This window comes from Neofelis nebulosa, chromosome 2 (genome assembly GCF_028018385.1).
Source record: "Neofelis nebulosa isolate mNeoNeb1 chromosome 2, mNeoNeb1.pri, whole genome shotgun sequence".
In the NCBI taxonomy this organism is placed as follows: Eukaryota; Metazoa; Chordata; class Mammalia; order Carnivora; family Felidae; genus Neofelis; species Neofelis nebulosa.
The window spans coordinates 51,177,537-51,194,123 of record NC_080783.1 but is presented as its reverse complement, the minus strand read 5'-3'; the positions used below and the strand labels follow the sequence as shown (position 1 = coordinate 51,194,123).

General features: G+C 33.9%; 1 protein-coding gene across 5 annotated transcripts in view; it reads right to left on the bottom strand.

Moving 5' to 3' along the window:
• NCKAP1 (NCK associated protein 1) overlaps positions 1-16,587 on the bottom strand; it is a 110,208-nt gene that overhangs the window by 38,724 nt on the left and 54,897 nt on the right. For 4 of the 5 annotated variants that reach the window (XM_058712114.1, XM_058712124.1, XM_058712134.1 and 1 more), the window contains 6 exons: positions 16,346-16,452; positions 15,486-15,618; positions 12,841-12,922; positions 11,255-11,313; positions 2,762-2,907; positions 681-813 (listed from right to left, as the gene is read on the bottom strand). In XM_058712114.1, coding sequence (XP_058568097.1) covers positions 681-813; positions 2,762-2,907; positions 11,255-11,313; positions 12,841-12,922; positions 15,486-15,618; positions 16,346-16,452 — 660 coding nt within the window. The remainder of the gene's footprint in view (positions 1-680; positions 814-2,761; positions 2,908-11,254; positions 11,314-12,840; positions 12,923-15,485; positions 15,619-16,345; positions 16,453-16,587) is intronic. The other variant, XM_058712149.1, reaches the window with a different exon arrangement.

The window sequence follows — 16,587 nt, the reverse complement described above, 5'->3', positions numbered from 1 at the left end:
CTCTTCTCCAAGTTTTGTAGTTCTAAGTAAAGGGACTCAACACTAAGTTAAACTATAAAGAAATGGACCATTTAAGTTTAATATATATTCTTACCACATTTACAAAGTGCCATTTCTTCTCTAAAGATTAGAAGAAATACTGAATACATTTTTGATAGATACTTGCTGTCAATAAACTATGGAGTAGTTCAATTATTCAATAACTATGTGTGCCTGTGTGAATGTCTTACAAATACTAGCAAATATTAATTTTGTGTACTACATCTATCATATTAACAAGTCAGTGAAATTCTTCTTTGACATGTTTATGTTTAGTCAGTAATGTGTACATTCAATTTTCAAGTCTTTTCAATAACAGTTTGACAGGAAAAGTAGGCATATAAAATCGATAGCTATATATAACTTTACAATAAATATTAATACCTGACCCACCATTTAATAAATGTAATTCCAAGTGACTTTATAACATGTTCTTAGAAATATGTATGTGTATTTATCCATCTATGCAAATAAACATTAACAGCTTTTTTAATCTATTCAAACATTCTTCTGATTTTGCAGAGATAAAGTAGGTAGGAAGCTAGATTAGGTAATTGTGACTTTGTGAAACCCAGCCAGCTACATATTTGTTCTAGTTTACTCTGCATGCCATACAAATCACAGTACTACTCTGAAATTACCTCTTCTGGACATAGTTCATGTGTGCAACTCATAAAATGAGTGCAAAGCAGTGGAAACGCAATTGAGTATCTTGACTGAGAGGGTAACTCCAAACACTGTTGAAACATCTTCTCAAAAGCACGACTATAAAAACTACACAAGGAAACAAAAATTAGATCACAATTTTTGTAGTTAAAAACTTTAATGATATAGTACTTTATTTAATTGGATTCAAGTAAGTGAAAGTTATCAACTGGTAACCTTTATTACCATAAGAGGAGTAGTTATTTTTCCAAAGAGTATCTTTCATACACCAACAATCATTACAGAGTAACAAAAATATTATTTGTAGAATATTAACAAATTTTAAAATAAACTCAAACAGAAAATAAACCATATCTATGACATATGAATACGACATTCAAATCTCACCTTGCCAAATTTTTATCCAAGCTAAGTCATTATCAATTGCAAGAAACACCATTATTTTATGTACGACTAGGAAAGAAAAACACTGTCAATTAAACAATGACACACCCATCAATTTTAAATTACTTCCAGATTTAGGAGATATTAAACATAAAAGAATATGAGTCTGTAAAATATAGTACATCTTGGAACAGGTAAGACAACCAGAAGTAGTGAATATGTCTTTATTTTGGATATAACAGACAAAATAAGAATGTGATAAGAAAAGATGCATAACAATTAATTGAATATGACTACAAATCACAAATTTTAAATACTACTCAAAGTACTTTTACTTCCAAGAAAAGGGAAAAGGACTTTTTAATTGCAGTAGCTTCTTTTACAATAGGAACTTTTCTGTAGTTCAAACATATGTAAACATAAAATGCTCCATTTTCTTTTCAAGTCCAACAATAGTGCAGGGTTCCAAATAATCTTAAAATTTTTGCATATCTAACATATGATATATTGTGTTTCAGTGATATACTGTGTTTCTAGAGTTCCTTTAAGAGATCTCTCATGCCTTCCGTCTGGTGATTTCTATTTCTTCTGCAATACTGCTAATTAAAGCTATCCTAACAAACTGCCAAAATCAGTGTGGACTGAGTTATCTTCCAAAATAAAACCAATGAGAAGCTATTCATAATGACAGCTTTTCAATACATAGAAATGACTATCACTATCCACTGAGATTATCTCAGCATTGTAAAAATAAAGGGACATAATACTGGGTTATTCCAATCAGCTTCCCTACAGGAAAAAAGGCCAAGAAGCAGATATAGAGTTGACACTGCACAACTTTGGTGCCAGAATACTTGAGTTTAAATCCTGATCCCACTGTTTATTAATTTGATCATAATCAAGTGCCCTTATTCATTCAAGCATTTATTAAGTACTTACTATGTTAGACATTAAGAAAATAAAAACATGACCTTACTTCAAGAATCACATTTATGTGGGGAGAAAGGGGGAAAAAAATGTAAACCGCTAAATTTAACTAAAGAGGCTACGATAGGAGCAAAGGAGAACAGAGAACAATGGAGGGAGTAGTAGTCACTACATCATCATTATATTAACATCTAATTTAATACAGCAGAGCGAAATTACTTGCTATTTATTTCCCAACATTTGCTCTATTTGACCTTGATTCACAAGTTTTTTTTTCCTTAATCTAATGATGCAAAAGAGGGCCTTAAGGCAATCTGACATGACAGTTTCTTACAACCTCAAATAAAATATAAACATAAATTTACAACAGTAAGAGTTCCTCTTATAGAGAATAAAAAAAAAAAGACATAAAATCTCTACTTTGTAAACTTCCTTTTGTTAACAAGTTGTCTGTCAACTATTCCCTTTATAATCTCTTTTTTTAAAGATTTTATTTTTAAGTTATCTCTACACCTAACGTGGGGCTCAAATACACAACCTCAAGATCAAGATTCGCATGCTCCAACTGAGCCAGCCAGGCACCCCTATTCCCTTTATTCTTTTTTTTTTTTTTCCTATTCCCTTTATTCTTAAGAGTTTATTACTGAATAGTCTCAAGGACTACACTAATATAAAAACAATCAACAAAGATATATTTGGATACTAAAAATTTCAAGTTCTGATTTGAAAAAAAATTACCACATACCAAAATATGGAGAGATCTGATGTTTCCACCAACATTTCCACCAAGGAATCTACCATTTTTGTATGAAAAATTATCGTATTCATCATCTTTCCAAGTTCTCTGTGATCTGCAAGGCTAAGTGAAGCCTTGGAAACACTAGTATATGCCTGTGAAAATACAGCAAAAAGCAAAGTTGTTTAAGCATGGACCAATGATTTTAACCTTGACATTCTACAGGGGGGATAAAAACACTATTGAAAAATTTTTTTAATGTTTATTTTGACACTGTATTAATAACATCAACTTTTTAAAATTGTCAACAGTGACTCATACTTGAAATCCCTATTAAAAATTTCTTCAGATAAACTCAAATACTACTTCCAATAAAACAAAATCTAATATATGCGTCATTCATCTTGAACCCCAAAGGAAACTGCAATTACAGTATCAAAAGCACAAAACAGTGAATTGTCAAGTTAACCCTACCAAAAGGTATTTTCAGTCTAGCTTGAAAGAAAGCATACATGGGAAACATTCAGATGAAAATAAGTATGGTACATGTTGATTCATTGAGGTTTTAGACTATACTGAATCATTAAAAACCAGATAACACATTGTACTAATTGATGGATTCTGGAAAAAAACTGAAGATAGTAAAAATTAGTGTAGGTTGGCTAATAAGGTGATATAACTTAACCAAATCCATCAGTATAGGTTTATAGGGAAAGAAACTCGACTATAAAGGTACCAAATCAAAGAACAAAATCCTGTCAGTGGATAGTGGGCATTCCAGAAAGGCATAGGACAAGAATAGAAGGGGTGTCTACAGAATAAACACTGTTCACTATGGCTACAGTTAAAATGAAAAAAGGAAAAAGAAAATGGTGTCAGAAGAGATTCAATCATATCTTGCAGACCCCTGTATACCATGTTAAAGAATTTAAACCTTTTGGTGAACCAAAGGTTCTGTGTGGTGGTCAATTACTATTTCAGAAAGATTGCTCTATGTAGTGGGGGAGTCGAGAGAAGAACTGGGGGAGAGGTGGACAGAAAAGGACCAGGAGAGGAGGCAGAGATCTATCAGGAGGCAGCGGTACAATAATCCAGACAGGATCTGATCCACAATGGTGGCAATTTAAAAGAGTTAAGTCTGGGAAATGACTAGATGTGGGCAACTGAAGAATTATGAATGATGGCCAGGGTGCTTGCTTTGGGGAGATACTCCTTCAAGGATCTCATATTACCTACACATGTTGGATATGCCAAGAATGAAAGACCCAGAGCACTCATTACTCAGGCCATTTCTCAAGACTGTATCTGCAGCTGCCAAATTTGAGGAATGGTAATATCTCCCTCTGAATCAAAGAGTAAGTATGCTTACTGTTAATAAAATGGAGGGCTCATCAAACTCAGTGTTCCTTAACTGTAACACAAACCTACTGTATACATAGTATTCATCTGGTCCCCCCAGCGTGGGTCATGAAAGCAAGTGAGAAAAATGACATATATTTGTTGATGCTCATGGTGCTTCCTGTGCAATGAATAGCTAAGTCCTTTGTCTTTGACCCAGGGGACCCATGTCTTCTGCCAGTTTCCATGAAACATTAAGAGACTAAATAATTATTTTCCTTGTAAATCAGATAAAAATCAAATCTCAGCCCCTACAATGGCAAGGGGTCCATCAAGGATGGTTACCGTTCACTAAGAAAGCAGTTTTATATTTTGTCATTTTTGAGTGGATAAAGAATAATAAGGGCAATATTCTGATGGCAAAGTATACTCAGATATTTATTATAAACTAAGTTTAAATGAAGTTTAATTACCTTTAATCAGCTTTAGAGTAAAAAGAGGAACCACTGTTGTGGCCATGAGGTCACTAAAGACTTCCATTAATTGACACTCATTTAAAAATTCTGAACTAAAGCATCACTGTGAAAATAATTTCAGAGGAAATGGATGGTGACAAAATGATAATTTAAAAGACATTTGAAAAAGAAAATTAAAAAAAAAGACTCATTTGAAATACTTGCCAACAAGGGATATTGGCAAGGGATACAGGAGTAATGATGCATAGGGGCACTTGTACCCCAATGTTTACAGCAGCACTCTCAACAATAGCCAAATTGTGGAAAGAGCCTAAATGTCCATCAACTGATGAATGGATGAAGAAACTGTGGTTTATATACACAATGGAGTACTATGTGGCAATGAAAAAGAATGAAATATGGCCCTTTGTAGCAACATGAATACAACTGGAGAGTGTGATGCTAAGTGAAATAAGCCATACAGAGAAAGACAGATACCATATGTTTTCACTCTTATGTGGATCCTGAGAAACTTAACAGAAACCCATGGTGGGAAGGGAAGGAAAAAAAAAAAAAAAGAGGTTAGAGTGGGAGAGAGCCAAAGCATAAGAGACTGTTAAAAACTGAGAACAAACTGAGGGTTGATGGGGGGGGGGGGGGGGGGGGGAGTAGGAGGGAGGGGAGGGTCGGTGATGGGTACTGAAGAGGGCATCTTTTGGGATGAGCACTGGGTGTTGTATGGAAGCCAATTTGACAATAAATTTCATATATTAAAAAAAAAATGAAATACTTGCCAACAACGAAAGGAAAAGGTTATTTAAAAAAAAGGCTTAAATAAAAGTGTAAGATATGAACAACCCAAGTAAATTTGAAGACAGAGGGAAGAAGACAAATGAGAAAATAACTGAAGATGCTTTAAGAGACTACTGGAATACACAGGGGAACAAGATGCCTTAGGAAACAGGAAAAAAATGACAAAGAATACATGGAGAGAGAAAGTACTCTTCTTTAAAGATTAGAAAAAAAGAGAAATCAAAATGACCAGTAAGAGACTAATGACCTTAGAATCAAAATTGCATAGGACTCCAGTGAAGGCATAAAACTATAAAATTCTCCCAACTGCTTATCCTTCAGGCCCTGCTCTACTCAAGAATTACTGATATTGGGGCGCCTGGGTAGCTCAGTTGGTCAAGGTCTGACTGTGGCTCAGGTTATGATCTCGCAGCCCATGAGTTCGAGCCCCCGCACCTGCTTCAGATTCTGTGTCTCCCTCTCTCTGCCCTGCCCCCACTCATGCTCTCTCAAAAATAAACATTAAAAAAAAAAAAAAGAATTACTGATATCTACAGAATGCTACACCTCTCTCTGGTCATATGCTTATAGTTAACTTGTATCCTTCTACCTGATCATTGCTCAGTCAGATCATTCAGATCTCTTGTGAAGATCTGTTCCTTCTTGTAGTAATACTTAACACTAAGAAGTCTCTTTACTTGTCCTTTCCTCACTGGTTGCCCTTTTCCTGTGTAAACTATTGTCCTATTCAATTTCTACCCATCCTTCAATGTCTGGACAAAATGATGCTTTCTCTATAAAGTCATTACTACCAATTCCCACTTGGAAAAAGCTTTCTCCCTTTTAAGAAAACTGTAGTTAATAATAATCATACCCTATCGGCGGCTTCTTTTAAGTTAATCTTTTAGATTTTCAACTGCTATTTAATTTTTCCGTATCTGTTATGCCTGTCTCCACAGCCAGATTAATAACATCATCAAAAGAGGATCTGTACTCCTCTATAGATTATATAATACTGCTCAATATTTTATCTCCTGTATCATATGGTCGAGTATGAAGGAGTGGAACCTTTGCTGTTAACCTGTTCTTCATCGTCTATGCAAAACTTCTGGATTCTGGCCACTGCCTCCCAACTTGCACTTCTGCCCTTTTTCCATGGAGAAGACTTCGCTGCCTAAGTTGTATATACCAGTTTCCTTCCTTGGTATGCTCTGCCCTACCTACTGTCCCTAAAACTTGAGTTATACAGTAGAAAATGACTGCATGTCCTAGTCATGATTATGAGAAACACTATGGGCTGAATTGTGTCCACAAAATAGATATATTGAAGTCATAGTCCCCAGTACCTCAGAAGGTGACCTGATTTGGAAATAGGGTCTTCACAGAGATAATCAAGTTTTTAAAAATGAGGTCATTAGAGTGGGTCATAATCCAATATGACTGGTGTCCTTGTAAAAAGGAAAAATTTGGACCCAGAAATATGCACAGATTATATGAAAAGAGACAGAGCAAATGCCATTAGATTGACTCATCTATAAACCAAGAAACATCAAAGATTGCTAGCAAGTCACCAGAAGCTGGGGAAAAAGAATGAAACAGATTTTCCCTCACTGCTGTCAGAGTCAATCCAGCTAACACCTTAATTTTGGATTTCTAGCCTCCAAAACTATAAAACAATAAATTCCTGTTGTTTAAGCCACCCACCTTTGGGACTCCGTTATGGCAGCCCTAGCAAACTGATAAAAGCAAGACTACAACGCATGAAAGAATCAAATAGCAGGTGTATTTTTTTTTTTTTAATTTCTCTTAACGTTTACTTTTGAGAGACAGAGACAGAGCATGAGTGAGGGAGGAGCAGAGAGGGAGACACAGAATCCGAAGCAGGCTCCATGTTCTGAGCTGTCAGCACAGAGCCTGACACAGAGCTTGAACCCACAAACCGTGAGATCATGACCTGAGCTGAAGTTGGACGCTTAACCAACTGAGTCACCCAGGTGCCCCAGCAGGTGATATTCTTATAATTATCTCATAAAAATTAAAAAAAAAAAAAAAACACACAGAGATGTATCAATTCTGTATTCTTAATGCTTACAACAAATGCTTTATACTCTGCCATATGACCAAACCAAGCTAAATTCTCAAGTGAATCCTTCAGATGAGTAAGCTTAATAATCCTGAAAGTAATTAATAACGAGTAAATTTGAAACGTACTTAAATCTCTTAAGCTTTTCTGAACCCAAATGTTGGTTTAGGTACTCTCACAAACTGACAGCAAGAGACTTAATACTAAATAGTTCGATTTTTTTTACAATGAGTGACTTTCAAAATTTTAAATGTGTATATCCTTTAGCAGAGCAATTTTCACTTCTATTTTTACCTCATATGCTCTACTTCTGTACTTTTCACAACTTTAGTTAAAACAAAGAAATGTTAATCTCTAAACTTCATTTTTAATAGGAAGAAAACAACATATTATATATGCACATTTAATATTTGCGATGGTGCTATTTCAAGTCTTCTTTCCGGATCTACCATTACCTAACTCTGCAATCTCAGGCAAATTACTTAGTACCTGTGGTCTCATTTATAAAATCATCTCTAAAAATACGTGATCATAGAACAAAGAACAAGAGCAAGAAAAGTGCCTATGTATTTTGAGGTTGAAAGGAAAGAACCTAAGAGCAAAAGTACCAGAGGAAATAAAGAAGACTGCCAGAAAATTATGCTCTTGGAGTCCTTCGCCAGACTGAGTTGATCTAAAAATTTCTTCCACAAACATATATTGCTTATAATTTTTTAATTAAATGAAAAATTAATCTGTGGTACTGAACCATATGTATATATAGTATAATCCCATTTACTGTTTGAACACCTAAAAAGATATAAACCATTTATTAAAAGTTAGTATTTCTAGGGCATAACACTGGGAAAAGTACAAACTTTCATTTTCTACTACTTTACCTCTGGGTTTTCTGACATTTTATAATGAGAACACATTAGTATTACTTTAAAATATACATATTTTTAAGATATGCAGTTATTAAAAAAACTGAGCCACAGTTTCCACATAATTACTGGAAGTATTTAAGGGGCAATTAAATGCCATCATTAAATTTACAGTATATACGAAGATTTTAAGCTTGAATTTTAAAGCCCTTAAAAACTATTTAAGTGAGTTATATATTAAATGAAAAGTTTTAAACTCTAATACCATTTATTTCTGCATTTCAGAAATACAGCTTTTGGCACTACATCAGGGGATGGTAAACTATGGCCTGTGAGCTGGCTGCTTGTTATTCTTTTCCAAAGAAGAAATCCAGATAGTTAACAAGCACATGAAGAGGTGCTCAAACCTCATTACTCATCAGGGAAATGCAAATAAAAACCACAATGAGATATCACCTCACACCTGTTAGAAAAATTATTATCAAAAACACAAGAGGTAACAAGGCAAAAAAGTGGAAAAAGCGGGAACCTGCATGCACTCTTGGTGAGAATGTAAATGGGTGCAGTCACTCTGGAAACAATATGGAAATTCCTCAAAAAATTAGAAATATAACGAACTACCATAGGATCCAATTAATTCCATTTCTAGGTATTTATCTGAAGGAAATGAAAACACTAACTCAAAAAGGTATCTACAAACGCTTGTTCACTGCAGCACTACCTGCAACAGCCAAGAAGACATGGAAATAGCCTAAGTGGCAACTGATGGACAAATAGATAAATTGTGGTGAAAAAAAATGTGTGCGTGTGTGTGTGTCGTGTGTGTGTATACAAGAATATTAGTCAGCCAAAAAAATGGGGTAAATCTTGCCACTTGCAACAACATGCACGTACCCCAAAGGCAATGTGCTAAGTGACGTAAGCCAGAGAAAGGCAAAGACCCAATGAACTCACTTATATATGGAATTTGAAAAAATAACAACAACAAAATAACCCCTTAAAACTGAACTCATAGATGTAGACAATGGACTGCTGGCTGCCAGAGATGGGGAGCTGGAGTTGGGGAATATGGGTGAAAGTAACCAAAAGGTACAAACTTCCAGTTATAAAACAAATAAGTCCTGCAGATGTCATGTACAGGATGATGACTGTATCAGCAATACTGTATTGCATATTTCAAAGTTGCTAATAAAATAGATCTTAAAAGTTCTCATCTTGGCACAAGAACAGACACTCAGATCAATGGAACAGAATAGAGAACCCAGAAATGGACCCACAAATGTATGGCCAACTAATCTTTAACAAAGCAGGAAAGAATATCCAATGGAATAAAGACAGTCTCTTCAGCAAGTGGTGCTGGGAAAACTGGACAGCGACATGCAGAAGAATGAACCTGGACCACTTTTTTACACCATACACAAAAATAAACTGAAAATGGATGGAAGACCTAAATGTAAGACAGGAAGCCATCAAAATCCTCGAGGAGAAAGCAGGCAAAAACCTCTTGGATCTTGGCTGCAGCAACTTTTTACTCAACACGTCTCTGGAGGCAAGGGAAACAAAAGCAAAAATGAAAGACTGGGACCTCATCAAAATGAAAAGCTTCTGCACAGTGAAGGAAACAATCAGCAAAACTAAAAGGCAACCAACAGAATGGGAGAAGATATTTGCAAATGACATATCAGATAAAGGGTTAGTATCTAAAATCTATAAAGAACTTATCAAACTCAACACCCAAAAAACAAATCATCCAGTGAAGAAATGGGCAAAAGACATGAATAGATGTTTCTCCAAAGAAGACATCCAGATGGCCAACTGACACATGAAAAAATGCTCAACATCACTCATCATTAGGGAAATACAAATCAAAACCACAATGAGATACCACCTCACACCTGTCAGAATGGCTAACATTAACAACTCAGGCAACAACAGATGTTGGCGAGGATACGGAGAAAGAGGATCTCTTTTGCATTGTTGTAGGGAACGCAAGCTGGTGCAGCCACTCTGGAAAACACTATGGAGGTTCCTGACAAAACTAAAAATAGAACTACCCTAAGACCCAGCAATTACACTATTAGGCATTTATCCACATGATACAGATGTGCTGTTTCAAAGGGGCACATGCAACCCCATGTTTATAGCAGCACCATCAACAATAGCCAAAGTATGGAAAGAGCCCAAATGTCCATCAATGGATGAATGGATAAAGAAAATGTGGTGTATGTATACACACACACACACACACACACACACACACACACACACACACAAAATGGAGTATTACTCAGCAATCAAAAAGAATGAAATCTTGCCATTTGCCACTATGTGGATGGAACTGGAGGGTGTTATGCTAAGTGAAATTAGTCAGAGAAAGACAAAAATCATATAACTTCACTCATATGAGGACTTTAAGAGACAGAACAGATGAACATAAGGGAAGGGAAACAAAAATAATATAAAAACAGGGAGGCGGACAAAACAGAAGAGACTCATGAATATGGAGAACTGAGGGTTACTGGAGGGGTTGTGGGAGGGGGATGGGCTAAATGGGTAAGGGGCACTGAGGAATCTACTCCTAAAATCATTGTTCCACTATATGCTAACTAATTTGGATGTAAATTTTATAAAATAAAAAATTAAATTAAAAAAAAAGTTCTCACCATAAGAAAACAAATTTTTCTAACTGTGTAGTGATGGATGTTAATTAGATACATTATGGTGACCATTTTGCAATAAGTACTAATGTAATGATGTTGCAAACCTGAAACTAGTATAATGTTCTATGTCAATTACATCTTAATAAAAAAACTGTTTCTTCTGAGGTAAAGACTATGGTCAGTTATACAAGGCTATGGTTACTCTTTTCAACAGGTATACAACAATGAACTTTTTTCTAAGTAATGTTTCCATATTAGCTAAAATAGTCAATATCCAAACAGAAAGCCAATGAAAATTAAGTTATTCTTACCTGTAACCTAAACCAATCTAATCTCATTCCTCTGAAATCAAATACTTCCCCATCTTCAACTACAACAGTAGAAAAAAGATTACAAAGCAAATTAATGTTTCAACAAATATATAATCACAGTTTTAAATTTAAGATCAAGATAATTCAACTATGGCCATATACACAAAAGAATTAAAAGCAGGGTCTTAAAGAGATCATTGTAAACCCATGTTCAGCATTATTCACAACAGCAGCATTATTCATAACAGCTAAAAGGCAGAAGCAACCCAAATGTCCACCAACAGTGGAATAGATGAACAAAATGTGGTACATTATTCAGCCTTGAAAAGGAAGGAAATTCTGACACATGCTATAGTGTGGCTGAATCTTGAGGACATATGTTGTGAAATAAGTCAGTGACAAAAAGAAAAATACTGCATGATTCCACTTATGAGGTACCTAGAGTAATCAAACTCAAAGAAACAGAAAGTAGAATGGCAGATATCAGGGGCGAGGGAAATTGAGAAGTTGATATTTAATAGCTATGGAGATTCAGTTTTCAAGATGAAAACGTTCTGGAGATTGGTTGAGCAATTATGTGAATACACTTAACCCTATTAAACTGTACACTTAAAAAAAAACAAAAATAATTTAATAGCTAAGACAAGGCAGTAATTCTTAAATCCTATAAAAATGTTGATAGGAGGGAGTTATGCTAAGAGAAGTATTAAGTACAGACTTCTCTCCTAAACTGTTTCTAAGTGCTTACATGTCAATTTTGAAGAAGCTAGACTAGAGCTTGAGGAATTCTGTAAACAAAAGCTTTGGACAGCAGAGTGAAGTTCTTCAAAATAACTCTTTATAAACCAAATTATCACAACCAACTTTACAACAGTTTCACTACTTAAGTGTGATATTGATTAAACTAAAATGTATTTATTACTCAAATTTTCAAGGATTTGGATACCCTTTACTTAAAAGGTTACAAAACTAAAATACAACACCAATCTGTTGGAATGAAGTTTTCAAATAATGAAGAAGCAACCTAGTATATGACATTAACTTTTGGGATTGACAGACCGGAACTTAAAACTCCTATAGTAGCACTTAATACCTGTTAGAGCTTGGGAAAACCATGTTAAATAATGGAGAGGTTAACTCTCAAACCTTAAGTTTCCAAACCTACCAAATAAAAGCATAAAGAACTTTTTAAAATTGATGTGGACTAAATAGGATAATATAAGTGCCTGGCAATTTTTAAAATGTTTTATCAATGGTACATACTATTGTCACAGGTGATGCTTGGACCACATATACACTTCATTATGTTTCTTTGTTGTTGTTGTTTTTTTTTAATTACAAAATGCCTTTTTTCACCTGCTGAATAATAAAATATTTCAAGCTATAATTCTCATTATTTTTATAAATGTCACACACCCATTTTGGAAACTTTTGTTTCACAGAGAACAAAGCTAAGACAAAAGAGAACAGATTAAATATGTCCAAAAATAAGTGAGTCTATAAAAATTAACTGTGAAATCCTCTCCTTGAAAATCAAATTTGAAAACCTAATTAGAAGAAAATGTGCTTTTATTTAAAAGACTTACCTTGTTTTACACTCAGGGAAGTCATAGTGTTAACAAAGGAGGACATGATGATTGATTCATCTTCAGGGCAAACAGAAAGATTCTGAAAGAAGAAACAAAAAATAATGTTAAGAACATCTAACAGGGGAAACAATTCATAGGTCCACTAACTGGTGGGTGGATACACAAGATGGTATATCCATACTAAGGAATATTTTTCAGCCTTAAACAGGAATGAAATGTTGATACATACATTAACATGGATGAATCTCAAAAACATACTAACCGAAAGAAATAAAAAACAAAGATTATATAGTATATGATTCCATTTATACAAAATTTTTTGTTAAAAAAAAGGCAAAAGTGACCAAAAGGAGATGACTGGTTGGCGGGGATTTAGAGAGAGCATCAGTACACAAGAAAAAGGTACACAAGAAAACTTTTAAGTTTTGGAAACTTTCTATGTCTTGACTGTAGTGGCTGTAATGTGAACGAACACAGACAGTTGCTAAAATTCAAACTGTACACTGAAAATAGGTGACTTTGTGTGTATTATACTTCAGTAAGATTAGGACCAAAAACATCCCTTTCAAGCCAGCTAAAAAAAATGAATAGCATATAAAGTACATCTGAGTTGATAATAAATAATACATTTTTTAATAAGTGAATGCTTAGCTCACTAACAGCATAATTTTCAAAACCTGCACAATGTGAACATACATAATTTCACTGAACTGTACACTTAAAAATAGTTAACGCAGAAAATGTATATTTTACCACAAAAAACAAAATTGAGAGCTATTTCATCAACTATATTAACAGGTTAATCTTAGTTCTAAATTTAAATCCTACCAAATGGTTAGAAACACTATGCAGGTACTTCACAACAGAAGAGGGTATAAAAAGCTCATGCATTGTAATTAAAGCCTAAATTCAAATACTGGCTCTACTACTTATGAACTGTGTGATACGGAGCAAGTTACACAAAGTCTATTTTCTTCAACAAATAATGATAACCATACCTATCCTCAGAGGATTGTTGTATAGATGTAATAAAATATCAATAAATCTGACAATTATTAATATTAGTATTACTGCTACTTATAGTACTATAATTCTAGGAAAAAAAGACATTAATCTCCCTAGTGTTGTTAAAATACAGTTGATGAAAAAGACACCAAAAGATACGGAATGACTTAAAATTTTTAATGCTGTAACATAAACCTATAAAATTAATAAAATATACAACCAGCCACAACAAGTTTCAAACTGACATGAAACTAGGAGACTGGTTTACATTCTGATAGCACAAAAGCCTCTGGTTTATCTGTTAAGTAGTAACTATTAAAATAGAAGTACAGCAAAGCAATAACATTCTAGAGATAAAATCAGCTTTTCTAGACCTTTTTTAATGGACATTGTAAACAGGAAGCATCTGAGCTCCATCTAGTGGATAAAGGAAAAAATACACCAATTCAGGATAGTAACCTATAAGGAGTATTTAATTCAAGGTAAACAATGCCATGAAAGACATTTTCTTTTCTCATTTACATTTTTTAGGTAGATTTCAAAAAGAAAAATCAGGATTTCAAAGTATGGTTATTTCTCTGGAAAACCAGTAGCTTTAGAATAGTCTTTTCTTTTTTTTAAAGTTTATTTTTATTTATTTTGAGAGGAGACATATATTGAGAGGAGACAGAATCCCAAGCAGGCTCCACACCGTCAGCACAGAGTCCTATGTGGGGCTCCAACTCATGAATACGAGATCATGACCTGAGCCGAAGTAAAGAGTCTCAGATGCTTACCTGACTGAGCCACTCAGGCACCCCTAGAATAATCTTAATACAAAGAGAATTTGTGTTGTTCTTCCTTTATACTGTATATTAGCTTACAGAACTTTTTTAGACATCTTGATTTTATAAATGAAGTAAAAAAAATAAATAATTTTCCTTATAGTTAGCTTATTTGGAATAAAAATAAATCTATATTAAGATGAAAAAGACTAAATTATGGCAAGCAAAAAAAAAAGACTAAAAATCAATAGAGGAAAATTCAAATTGAAAATAAAATCAGGACATTTAATCTTATTAAGACATCTAGATGAATTTTGTTTTAAAAATCTGGTCATCTTCTAATATACTATGCTAAAAGATTCATCTTCTGTGTTTTATCTAATACTTGGTTATCAATTATAAAGTCTCCATCATCTCTTCTTTATTGCCATAGCCACTGTCCAAGTTCAGGCTCTCAACAGCTCTCTTCTAATCTCTCTGTTTCCTCCCTTGGCCCCCAGCAATCCATCATCCATACTGAGCCACAGTAATCTAAGTAATAAATCAGATTTATGACTAACCTCCTCTATTGAAAGGCCCTCTATAATTTGGTCACTGTATACCAACCTCCACCTGCCAGGTAAAGAATCATTCCCTGAATTGTGCTCAGTCTGAGCTTTGTACACACTTAAGCATAACACTATGCTACAACACTTGACTACAACTAAATGTTTTCTCCCCTCTAGGTGATGATCCCCCTTAACAAGATAGGACAATGACTTGTTTACATTTGTATCTATCACTTGGCACTAGATTATACTGAGCAAACAAATCAGTTACTAGAAAGGAGGGAAGAAAGGAACAACAGGGAGAGTAACATGAGACAGTTTTTACCTGCACAAGTTCATTGAGAACAACAGCATCAAAGCCAGAGAGGTACTGCACATAATACCTCTGCATTACAGGTCCATATTTCCTTACATGTGCTCTAAGCTCTTCCATGTAAAATATTAATTCAGCAATGTGCCTTTTTAAAAAATCCAAGAAAAGTATTTCAAAAAATAAATTCATCATTAAGGAAAATATAAAATGTATCTGATATTACTACAAGAGTTTTTTTCTTAGAAAAAGCATTGTTAAATATAATTTTATGTCAATTCCTTCCTAAAGACATTTCCATGATGGAAAGCAAAAATTAAAAAACAGCTATGACTAAAAAGTTGATAAAGGAAAACCCAAAATGAAAATAAAATTAGAGTATTTCATAAATTACATCATTAAAAAAATCACAAACGGAAGAGGATTAGAGGATTAGAAGAATTAAGATTTTTCTGTAAGCTCTTATTTCTGTTTCATTTATCTAATTAATTCCTATTGAAGGACTGTGTACTAAAATGATAAAGACATTTCAAATAACACACTTGGTTCATTAAGGTTCTTATTTAAATTTTTGTGTAGTGAATCATTTTAAAAAATGAATTCCAAAGAAAATATGACTGGTTATAGCAAGAAAACAAATAAGAACTTTATGACCATCCAGGTTTAGGAAACATTACAAGCCCTAATATTAAGCTAACACTGACTCTGCATTTTAATTCATATCATCTAATGGTGTATTACAAATATCCCTTTATTATGAAATGTGAAAAGCTCTAAAAAAGGTTTTCAAAATAATTTAACTTCAATGTCCCCAAATTCCACATCCCATACATCAAAATATTCAAAAAATAACTCTTTAAATGTTGCTAACTTACTTATCTATAAAGTCATCTGCACTCTTCTTTGGCATATTATCTGCATGACGAAGTAGCCAGATAATTTCATCACGGGCAAAGGATAATGCCATAAAAACAAAAAGTGCCTAATTAAAAAAACAAAAACAAAAAACAAAAAACATTTGCTTATTCTCATGCCAAGATTATTAACAAAACCTATTCATAATCTTTGTCTAAGTGAGAGCCACTGGCAAGAACTGATAATATGAAGTTCAAAGACA